We start from the raw sequence: 11,216 nt of genomic DNA on the forward strand, positions 1-11,216 counted from the left end.
CACTCACGCTCCTGGTGTTGTATGTTATATTGTATATCAATTGTATTATAGTGTACATTGTGTAATGTACTGCTTGTATTTATTGCGTATTGTAGTTCTTATATTTTGTACTGTATTGAGTAAAAACAGGACAATTACAGTTACTACATTTCAAGATATAACTTGTAAGCCTAATTCTGAGGGGAGTAGGCAACAGAAATATATGGTCAATCTGTCCTTTCATTGTCCCATATGAAAATGCTTTTACAATTTCACTCATATTTCAAGTACACTCAGCAATCACTGACTGACCCAAGAGTGGAACTACATCAGTGGTGGGGGACAACATGTTTACTATTTGTTTGTTTTATTTGAAATACATTTTATGAGTTGTTTTTTTTTAAATCCATTTAAACACATTATAAAAGTAAAACAGTGTAAAACCCTTTGTTAACAAATGAGGAGTGGTAACTTAATTTCCCACACAGTCCATGTATTCATAATTTAGGCTTTTTTATTGCCATTGTGCCTGTATCCTCACATATAGCATACAATAAAACAGTTATCACAGATAGATCCTACATGCCAACAACACCTGATTGATTTTTTTTTCATAGTCATGGCCTGTTTCACTTTGTTGGGCTAATTAACACTGCAGAAGTCAGAACTTGTCGCTCTAGTCGGCACTATACTGGCAGCTGCCTTTCCTCGGAGACAGAGGATATTGCTCTTGCGTCTCCTCCTTGCTCCTCATTCCAGTTGTTTAACTCCTCCCTCCCTGTCTATCAGTGGCCTCCCCAGTCCATTTGAAATCCAAAACTGGTACTCCGAGGCCTGGTGCTGGGAAGAAAGGTTTTTGGAGTTCTGTAGAACAGAGATTTTATTTCATCATTCCTCTTGCTCATCAGGGCAAGAGCAGGTGTCACGTGACCGGGGTCAAAGCACTGTCAAGGAAGGAGGGAGAAAAAACACAATGCTCTCTTAGTGAGTTGTGTCTCAAGCTTTCTCTTTTGCTCTTCACATACAAACACAAACATGACAAATCCACACACTTACACTGGCCTGCAACCTTGGCACTGGGACTCCTCTATCTTCTTGGTTTGCGTCTGTGTTGTGTACGCTCAGGTCAACCATGGACCTGCTCAGATCTGACATTGCAGTCTTAAATCCGGTTCTCTGCTGTGCTGATGAGCTCTGCTGAGGCTTCAGCCTCCTCATGATGTCACTCAGTGAGCTGAAGCGCTCAGACTGCGGCACCCTCAGTATTATAGGTCTCTGTTAAGAGAGAAAAGCATCGCAATTTTCTGTCATTTGGAGTATTTGGGTGTCTAAGCTGACCCCAATATTTTGAAATTACAATAAAGGCAATGGATTTATTCATAAAGTAGTGACTTACTCTAGAAGAGGATTGGCCGTCTACCCTGGAGCCATTTCTATCCATGTTAATGTCTTCTTCCAAAATGCCCTCCGTCCTTGAACGCTCTCTTCTCTGAGTGGAGGAAAAGGTGTGCATTGGGTTCTGCTCCCTTCTCTTTTCACCAGGTCTCACTGTTGTCCTGTCATCTGAATTAGCGCTCTTCTCTTTGGAGAGCTGCCTGTGATAGGCCCGCTCTATTTTGTGTTCCACCCTGGAGGAGGCAAAACACATTTTCCTTTGGATTTGACATTTCAAGCCCAAACTTAAACTAATGTAAGTCTGTGAAGATGTTTATCAAGCTCTTGGTTATCTTTTTGGTGTTACCTTTGTTGTAATTCTGCGGTAGTCAGATTGAAGCTATCGGTCTGGGGGAGTTGTGTGCTGCTGTGAAAATAATCAGATCCCAGGGAAATGTCACCATAAAAAAGTATCAGAAGAAACACATTGATGCCCATTACTCAGAACCCAGTGTTGTATCTCATCTTTGCCTGTGACCAAGACTCACTTGCAGCGTGTTGGTTTATCTTGCAGATTGTTTGTCACTGAGGTTTTGTTTTCACATATCCTGGCACATACAAACAGAGAGGGAGGGTAAAGGCATGTACAAACAACTCTTAATACAAAATACAGAAACTGTGCTGTACTCCATGGGTCAAGTTACAAAGAGATAAAACTTGTTTAACTATTTCGGCATTGGTTTCATAAAATGGTAAATTTAGCTTTTCTTTATACCTTTTGTCCATTTCATCGGATATTCCTATAGCAAAAACCAAACCTTTCATTAACTTGCCTTCTACAGCACAGAAGATATAGTTAGAGGAATGAATGAATTAATGAAACCTTAATAAAGATTCTGAATCTTTAGTATATCCTGGGCCAAAAAGGCAACTTTAGGGAGTCACTAATGGTGACAGACATTTGGTTAATTGAGATGTTATGTGTACCTTTCCTGATCCAGAAACCGATTTCTACTATGAGCAAATTCATCCATAGTGGGTGTCCTTTTTTCATCAAACAGCATTTTGTTCTGCAGTGGCCTTTCCATGGGCACAATCTCCTCATGATGATTGACAGGACTGTCTCTCTGGACGACCCCCAGGGCTTCCCAGTCCAGAGGCGAATCGGCAGGCGGAGTGGGGCTGGTGACGGGCTCCAAGGGGAGATATTTTGGGAGATGGAGGTCTGGGAACTCTTTCAGCAGATGGGGCGCGTCCACCGGGGGGCTGGCAGCCTTCCATGTGTCCGGGATGGGGGATGAGGCAGCAAAAAGGACCCTGAACTCCTGATCAAATGATTCAACGACCGGGCCGCTTAGAACAGTGATCAGCTGCCGGTGCAGGTGGGCATCCGTCCACGTGAGGCTAGAGAGTACAAAGACAGCCTGTTATGTCAGTTTCTTCTGTGTGTAATAGGTATGGAAGGAATGGGTTGAAAGACATGGCTGTTGTACCTGTAGCTACCATGAATCACTGTCTCCAAATCCAGTAGAATGAAGTTGTCTTTCATTTCTCCTACTACCTTTGCTCCCATCCTTGAGCAGAAGGTTTTCCCTCCAAGCACACGGACCTGCATGTTCTGTGAGAGCCAACCAAATGACAAGATTGCTGTACACACGGCATATCAGCTGTCAAAAAGACAATAATCACCTAGGTCATTCTCAATAGTTTATAGCCATATTATGAACAGATTTTAAATTCTGCTTTGCATATTTATCATCTTCATGCACAGTAGTCATGCAAATAACTAAAAGAAAAACCTTTCTTTTGTTCTTAACCACAGATGAGTCCTCACTATCAGAGAGACATGCAGACCACACTGAATGCTGTGCAACCAGTTTAGCTGTGTGCTGCTTGATGTACATGCTGCATTCCTAACATTAGCATGCTGATGTTAAAAAAACAACACACTTGCACTTTACGATGCACTTGTCTGGAGCAGGCCTACGTATGCAGTGTGTCAAGTTTTTATGACGCTGATAGTTTAGCGTTTAGTAGTTTTTTTCATAGTTTTAAAGCCAGCCTTCAGATGTGACTTTATACTCGATATGTTGTTGCTGTGTTACAAAACAGTCCATTAATATGTTGACCTGCTGGGTTGTTGCTGTCTAATTTTGGTAAATTAAAATATCTACATATACACTGTGGAGGATGGCCATTAGGTGAGTGATGAATGTGAAACAGCGACTCACCGGATGCCTGAGCCTGTTGGTCATGAAGTTTTCCTGAATGGACCTCTGGTTCAGGATGATGTAAACAGGGACTCCCCGAGAGGCAGCATTGTGTAAATCACCAATTACGGTGCCGTCTGTCAATTTATCTGTCACTATGGCAATTACCTGTGCAGTACACAAAATGTCAGCGAAACTGTAGTTGACAGAATCATTTTGATAGAGACTCACACCAAACAAACAAAAAAACTCCCGTCTTTTCTTCTTTTTTACTGATGATCAGATGCAAATTCTCTTATCATTTACTTTTACAAAAATATCTTCTTTGCTCCATCCATAAAATATTTACATACCTGACTGGCCCCCTGCAGATACCGTCGGATGATCTCTCTGATGGGAGGTTGTCCCTCGGCAGGAGGACTGGTGTGGACTGTAGCACATCCCCTTCCCATCCAGGGGCCTTTCTCAGGCCAGCCCAGCTCCAGGCACGGGGCGGGGATGTCCGAGTGAGTTGGGAAGTAAGTGTCAGAGAAGTCCTCCATCTCTGAGCTGCCTTCCTCTGCGCTCTGCTCCCCTCTGCCCTGTAGCTGGCTAATGAGATAGTCCTGCGCCCAGCCATTTATCTGACCGACCTCTTCAGGAGACAGGAAGCAGCAGGAGCGCTCCGTACCGACACAGCTGTAGAAAACCCCTGGACCTGCACTCAGGAGTCTCTCCAGAGCCTGGCGCTCCCTCTCACAGTGGATGAACTCTGGGCAGGACTCAGTCACCGGCAGGAACACTGCGTCCTCATCCAGGCTTTGCTCTTGGGAGTTTGACATAGCTGCAGCCCACTCTGTCTCTAGGAATAAGGGCTTATCTACTGTATCAAACTTTTATCCAAACTCAGAGATCAAACTAGCAACTACTGTTATGTGAGGACAACACCACTCGAGGCTGGCTCATATCACTATTCACACTAGTAAAGGTGATGATGGCTTTCATGGCAAAGGGTCACAAAGAGTCAGCAGCGTTTCTCATGTTTCTCTTAATTGGCAGGAGCTGACCAGAACACATCAGATGTCTAGATGTTGCTGAAGATCTTGATGAAAAGTTTCGCTGTGTTCCTTTCTGAGAAAAAGCAGCAGCATTCACAAGTTTAGTCCTGACTGAGCGCATTTTATGATCAGCAGCTTTAAGCAAGTCACCAGCCTCATGTTGACATAAGAAATAAATCAGTGTGTAGAAGTAATCAAGGTGTGGTTCGTTAACTTTTAAAAAACAGTCAGTTTGAACACAAAACAATAACATGTCGAAACACACAGAGACTCACCTCATGGGCTGCGTATCTCACCTCCCAGGCTCAAACATGACAGAAAAAGCTCCAAGGAGTTGTGATTGTTCATTTGCTCCCTCCCATTCATGTCATCTCCCTCGCTTTAACCCTCCCAGTCCTTGTTACTGACATTGTTTGTGGATTCCAGGCTTTCTGTGCAGTTGACAGATCCGTTTAGTTGCTGAAAGCCTCGATCAGGCACCTGCCTGTACTCTCTGCAGACCTCTGCCCCTCCTACCTGCTCTCAGGTTCACTGCTCTTTAACTAGAAAACCTCTCTGATATTCAAGTTTCACTTGCTATCTTCTTTAAAGCATTTGAGGCGTTCCCCTGTATAATATTGCTGCATACACTGTATCCTTTATCTGGCTATGAAAAAGAGCCTCTCATTCATTTCATAGTTTTCTCTTGAGGTTGTCCTCTGACTGGTCCAGCCTGACAGGTAGGTTTGCGGGCCAGAATAGGACTCCAGATACTGTAACTCACTTCCAATCTGCGATGTCAGGAGCCATCACAGCTGGGTGTTTTCATTAAAATTATAAGGTGTATGCATGTATGACTGTTAATAGCACACGTTGGAAAAATACTACAATCTCAGGTGTGTCTTCTGCTGGCCCATTGATAATCTACCATTGAATCTCTGTCTCTGTGTTTGCTTTTCCTCTTTGGAAATGACTAAGTGTTCTTGGAAAAAATAAAAAATAACAATTGTGAATCATGACACAAGGGAATTGGCACTAGTCAATTTGTAATTGTTTTGATGTTACTTCCTTACTCTGAAGTGATTCTGTTAGAAGAGATTGTGAGCATACTTTCACAAAGTCAACAGTGAATGCCAGTGAGTGTCAGTGATTGCCACAAAACTGAAAGACAAAGACAGCACACCTTCTGAGATCACTGCGTTATGTCAGAATACCTCACTGGCAGTGTGTTACACATTGCACACAAAACAAACAAGCTTTACACAGATGTAGCCTATAAAACACATGAATCCTGTTCAGTAAACGCTTCACTAAATTTCATGTTCTTGGGGCATTTGGTGAAACTAATAAATAACTATTATTTTACAAAGTGACTGCATTTGACACAGTTGGTTGTATGGTTTAATAAGATATTTACACAATACAAAAACAAGAGGCACTGAGCTGCCAAAGTCCCACCATAATCACCATGATATAGTAAACATCACCAATTATGCTAATGAGGTCATTAATTAAGCTAAGTAATGCATTAATTAGCAAATATTTCTACGTCAACATATTTGTCTTCAAATAACACATGAGTGGTATTAGTATGAACTCTGTATCTTTAAGTATTAAGGAGCTATTGTAGTTTCAAGAAAATTATTTTTTCCTCATTAATTTGCAAATTTATGCTGTCCCCCAAAATCTGCTCAGACCCTCTTGCTCTATAGGGGGAACCTGTGGTGTAAGTATGAAGTTTCTATCATGTTGTTCTTGAGACTCCATGATGACATAATGTCCCACATACCGTGTGTGGGTGGCAGGACAGAACAGTTTATGTTCTTTGTGGATATTCAGTAGTCAGAATCAGAGCTTCATCTTATAAAGAGGTATTTCATTCTCAATCATCTCACTTCTTATATGTGCTCATTGACAATTGGTAAATGTTTAACAGTGAAAAGCATCACACTCTGCTATGGCTTCCCTCTTGTCCTTCCAGTTTTTTTTGGCTCACTGCTTCTTGCGCAGGTGGATATATAGGACTCCACTTACAAAGAGGAGAGGGACGCACAGCCAAGCTAGGATGAAGCAGTAGCCAAAGCGTCCTGTGCTCAGATCTCTGGAGTCGCCCAAGATCTCCTTTCTGCGGAACGTGAAGATGAGGGAGGCAGCGAAGACTGTGAAACCTGGAGAATCACAAAAGACATTCATCACATCTCATTACCACTTAAAAGTCACTGTATACATTTGAAGTTTTTAAGTTATGTGTTTCACCAGGAGAGGAAAGGAGAGGATAACAATGTCTGCCTTAAATGTTGTGTCATGATTGAAACAATTCAGTTGTTAAACTCCAAATCTATGTTAATTCTGGAGTATATCAAAATGAGTACATATGCATGATTCGTAAAGAGTAGAAAAGAGCATAGAGATATAAAACAAGCTGTTCAACTCATCTATTTCATCTCATTGCAATTCAGCATCTCTCAGCAGGTCTACCCTCAACAATCAATACAAGCATAAGCAAAACTACAACTTCAAAATGCATTTCAGTATAATTTTAAGCTGTCACACCCTGCCACAAGAGCTTTTTCAGTCCATTTAAGCCAGTCTTATGTTTTGTTTTCACTGTTTGTTTTCATTTGGATTAAGGAATAACCCTTCAAACACCTGCAAAGATTTGACAGAGGCCTGTGAAGTAGAAGAGCCCTCCTATGGGCATGGCGAACAGCTGACCCACAAATGCCAGGAAGGAGATGGAGGAGAAGACCATAGAGAGGACCATCAGCGCCTGGACAGACTGTAACCAGTCTGGGAGAGCAGGCGACAGAATGACATGAGGCACTGATCCACAAGTGAGACAAATATAAATCTGTATATCCAAACGCACAGAAACAAAAACTATGACAAGAAAACATACAGGCACACACACACACACACACACACACACACACATGCAAACAAGCACCACTAATCATTTACCATTTTCATTAGTAGCAGCACACAACCAGGTATTTGTAGCATTATCATGGAAGCAGTTATACCACAGGTCTGAGATTTCAGAATCTGCCCAGATCCACCAGGACTACAGAAAGAAAGAAGGAGAAAGACAACAATACAGAGAGAGAGAGAGAGACACAGACCGAGAGACAGACAGAGAGAATTGTTATTTGGAATTTGTATTACTCACTTTGGCCCTGTGCCAAAACCAGAAAAATGTGCACAGTGAAGTGCACTTACTAAGAACTAATAGATCAGATTTCAATGGCCAAATTCCTGCATGGCACCATGTACGCTATGCCACAATCAGTATGTTGAAGTTCAGCATTTTTGTGGTTGGTTTCTGTCGTATCTGATAGTCATACAGCTTAACACTGACATCTAGTGAAACCCAGCAGAGAGAACATCAGTTAATAGACAAACTGGTTCATGTGTGTTTCTCACCTTCTCCATGGTGGCGATGAGGAGCATGGCCAGAGTGATTAGATGCAGCGCGGTTACGGACATCAGCAGGAAAACCATGACTGCTCCGTGACGTGAGGTAGTGCCCGGGTGTCCTGTGTGCAGACGTCCCCTTAATATATTGCTGTCTTTACTGCTCTGCTCAAACTCATGTGATATCACCTCATGTTATGTTGTCTATCCCAATGCATTTCACAGTTACAGTGAACATTTGAGAAGGTGGCACACGAAGGCATCTGATCTCATTTCAGTTCATTTGCGTTCAGCAGAACACTCTAAAAATGTTCTTTGTAGGCTACATGGTTCTTAATTGCACCATTGTTATTTTAAGAACCACTTGAGCCTGTAAAATGTTTCTCCACTGCCTCTGGAGCTAACATGAGTGATTCCATAGAGCACCCAGTGGTTCCAAATGGTTCTGTAGTGTGGTTCACTCATCTGCTCTTGCTAAGCACCTTCCCCTCTTCATTTTAAATGCCCAGTAGATTCCCGAGGCAGTGTCCTGGAACGGTGGGCCCTCTGCCTGCCTCTCGGGGGGCAGTGTGTCCACTTTCATCATGCTTCTCAACATCTGCGCTGACTATCTCTGCCCATCTATCAAGCCACAGGCACGTCAGACTGGGGAATTTCACCCTATCTACAGAGCCGGACCAGTCTCTGAGGAATATATCAGAATGCCAGCCCCCTGTAACCTTTGTAAACAAGCATGTAGTCTGAAACCCTATCTGCTGGTTGCCTGTGCATACTGTGTGACCAACAGAATATGGGTGGCATTTCTTTTTCGTAATCAGGGTACAAAAGATCCACATATACAGGATGTTAATCTGCCATTATAATGAAAAAAAACCAAACATGAAACATCTTTATCTTAACAGCAGCGCATTGTCATCATTATTCATGCACCAATTGCCAAAAAGCAGCAAGAGTTATGAATGACTCAATTCAATTTATTCCTCTAAAGTTCAATCAACTAAAGCCTTTTTGATATGGCCTCATTCCAGTTACAAAGAAAGAGATCACAATGGTGAGAAGTGAAGTGATTCTTTCCATCAGAATAATTTGTGAAAACACAAGTGCAACTACAATTGGCAGCTAAAGAGAGGAGAGAGGTTGATTTAAGCATTGGCAACCACAGAAAAAACATACAAGCCAAATTAAATTAAATGAGAATTGCTTCATTTTCAGCTCACCCAGCTGTTTTGCTAAAAATAAAAGTAAAAGAAGAGAAAAAGTCAATATCAGGTGTGCATTTACGCTGTGGCCTACCTACAAGCTATACAATGAATTATCCTAAACCTTGGATTCAGTGTTACTACACTGTAAGAGACTCAAGTGAAAAGGGAGTAATGCAAACATGGAATGCATTACACTTTTTATCAGAAGTTCAGCCTATAGTGCATTTGGTGCACTAAGTACCAGGTACTAGGTAATATGGTACCTGGTACCTGGTACTTGGCCAGTGGAAAACCAAAAAAGGCGAGTAGAGTCGAGTCGAGTCGAGCCAGTACCATGCAGTGGAAAAGCGTAATTTGTCTCTGTGGCCCAAATGAGAGACGGCTTCTTGGTTACACAAATAAGTTCAGCCATTTTCACTTCTCCTTTTCCCTACCCCGCCTTCCACAGTTATATTATTATTGGCGACTTTGCCTTGCACATGTTTGTCCTATAGTGATTTCTCACACTAAGCTCTGCCCCTGGAGGGAGAACATTGTTTAGATTAATGATGACGATCCAGAGAGGTAAGTGTTTGGTTACATTCTACATCTGGTTTACATAACAGTTTGAGGTACCTGGTACCAACAGAATCAGAGTAATTACCACAGATATTGCCTGGCATTTCAACAAGTTTGTTAATGATACAGTGGAAATTCTGAAAAGTATTTTCACAAATGTTCTAACAATATGATAAGAAGACTTTTGTTAGCATTTGATGATATTTAACTGGCCATGGATCTCAAATATACTTTTTAGGCAATATTTTCATCAATACTAATCAAAACCAGCTACAGTATATGTGTCCTATAAAACAAACCAGCGTACTGTATCTAGAGTACCATATCTGTTTAGTACAACGTGACCAAGATGTTTAGAGGAAATTCTTACCCTTTAACTTCAATGCCCTGGGTCTGAGTGACACGTTCTGTACCCTTCAGTGATCCTGGCCTCTTTGATTTTCTCACAGTTGCTGATATCCTCTCCCTCTACTCTTTCTTTCCTCCCAGGTTTTTTAGCTCCAAATAAGAGAGAAAAGAGAGTAAAAACGAAAGAGGAATGCAGAGTGAGATAGGTGGAGTTCTCAACACCCATTTCCTCTAAACCCTCCCTGCCCTCCCCCTAAAATCTGTGGTCTGGACCAACTCAACACTAAAAATAGCTATCCACTGGACTGAGAATGTTTAAAAGAGCTACATTTCAAAAAGCTACATACAATGAACATTCAATCTGCACTGAAATGTGCAACAAAATATGTTGGCATGATCAAGTTTGCAAATATTAGGCTAATGAAGAACAAAAATAATCATACAATTGAAAAAACATTTGGTGTAAATGTAAAATTGCTGTAGGCTATGTCTTATTTTATTAAGAAAGCCATAGCCAAGCCGTGTCTTAAATGCACCCATGCTGTACATCTCAGCACAACTTGGCATGAAGACCACCAAAGTATTTTCAAGCTAAGCTGATTGGAGGACAGGAAACAAGGGCTGATTACTGACCACTTTTGATTCTGAATGCGCAGGAAATCTCAGACCACCCAAGACAATTCGCATGAAGCCATCATAAAAAGAAGTGTTTTTTATGTAAAAAGTATTAATTTACATGTTTTCATTTTCTACGCAGCTACGAACATTTTTTTTATTTAGCTTAGCCCATTGGATCTACTTGAAAAGAATGAAAACCATCAATAGCAGTATTAGGCCTACATTTAAACCAAAAATATATTTTATTTTGCACATGAAATTCCTTGTTAGACATTCTGGAGATAGATTTAAACAAAACCCATCTTCTTTTTAAAAATATGGAAAATTAAACATGAAGAATTTAATTCAATACATTCTCTCATTATGCTAATGTATAGTGAAATAAATAATGAAATTAAAGTATGGACCCCCTAAAACTCCCTCAAGGACCCCTGGAGGATCTCATGCCCTATGACCACTGCACTACAAAACCCAAACAATAATAGGCTATACAGCAA

General features: G+C 41.4%; 2 protein-coding genes across 4 annotated transcripts; both read right to left on the reverse strand.

Annotated features, from left to right (window-relative positions):
- Window positions 1-374: 374 nt before the first annotated feature.
- fam83e (family with sequence similarity 83 member E) lies at window positions 375-5,140 on the reverse strand. 2 transcript variants are annotated; one of them, XM_071530353.1, is made up of 10 exons: window positions 4,876-5,140; window positions 3,917-4,398; window positions 3,585-3,731; window positions 2,847-2,971; window positions 2,341-2,757; window positions 1,902-1,961; window positions 1,721-1,780; window positions 1,376-1,607; window positions 1,036-1,254; window positions 375-923 (listed from the first exon to the last, which is right to left on the reverse strand). In XM_071530353.1, exons 2-10 carry the CDS (start codon window positions 4,382-4,384, stop codon window positions 765-767), a joined length of 1,887 nt encoding a protein of 628 aa, XP_071386454.1. In that variant the 5' UTR covers window positions 4,385-4,398; window positions 4,876-5,140; the 3' UTR covers window positions 375-764. The 2 variants fall into 2 exon arrangements, with proteins under 2 accessions (XP_071386454.1, XP_071386453.1); XM_071530352.1 differs by having other exon boundaries at window positions 3,917-4,673.
- Window positions 5,141-5,971: 831 nt separating this feature from the next.
- LOC139653499 (epithelial membrane protein 3-like) lies at window positions 5,972-10,269 on the reverse strand. Of its 2 annotated transcripts, none has more exons than XM_071530348.1 (5): window positions 10,124-10,269; window positions 8,003-8,115; window positions 7,541-7,643; window positions 7,229-7,369; window positions 5,972-6,747 (listed from the first exon to the last, which is right to left on the reverse strand). In XM_071530348.1, the coding sequence occupies exons 2-5, from the start codon at window positions 8,078-8,080 to the stop codon at window positions 6,572-6,574; spliced, it is 498 nt and encodes a 165-aa protein (XP_071386449.1). In that variant the 5' UTR covers window positions 8,081-8,115; window positions 10,124-10,269; the 3' UTR covers window positions 5,972-6,571. The 2 variants fall into 2 exon arrangements, with proteins under 2 accessions (XP_071386449.1, XP_071386450.1); XM_071530349.1 differs by having other exon boundaries at window positions 8,003-8,132.
- Window positions 10,270-11,216: the final 947 nt, after the last annotated feature.

The sequence above is a fragment of the Centroberyx affinis genome, unplaced genomic scaffold (genome assembly GCF_046629955.1).
Source record: "Centroberyx affinis isolate AG114_WGS23_722 - 3 ecotype Tasmania unplaced genomic scaffold, CSIRO-AGI_Caff_v1 ptg001915l_1, whole genome shotgun sequence".
Lineage (NCBI taxonomy): Eukaryota > Metazoa > Chordata > Actinopteri > Beryciformes > Berycidae > Centroberyx > Centroberyx affinis.

What these genes read in the sequence shown, in the direction of transcription:
- fam83e (XM_071530353.1), bottom strand. Translation starts at nt 4,384, where the DNA reads ATGTCAAACTCCCAAGAGCAAAGCCTGGATGAGGACGCAGTGTTCCTG. An exon ending in GATAAACCAACACGCTGCAA is followed by an intron (nt 1,781 to 1,901) that starts GTGAGTCTTGGT and finishes TTATTTTCACAG; the next exon opens with CAGCACACAACTCCCCCAGA. An exon ending in ACCGCAGAATTACAACAAAG is followed by an intron (nt 1,608 to 1,720) that starts GTAACACCAAAA and finishes TGCCTCCTCCAG; the next exon opens with GGTGGAACACAAAATAGAGC.
- LOC139653499 (XM_071530348.1), bottom strand. Translation starts at nt 8,080, where the DNA reads ATGGTTTTCCTGCTGATGTCCGTAACCGCGCTGCATCTAATCACTCTG. An exon ending in TCATCGCCACCATGGAGAAG is followed by an intron (nt 7,644 to 8,002) that starts GTGAGAAACACA and finishes TTCTTTCTGTAG; the next exon opens with TCCTGGTGGATCTGGGCAGA. An exon ending in CCTCTGTCAAATCTTTGCAG is followed by an intron (nt 6,748 to 7,228) that starts GTGTTTGAAGGG and finishes GTGATTCTCCAG; the next exon opens with GTTTCACAGTCTTCGCTGCC.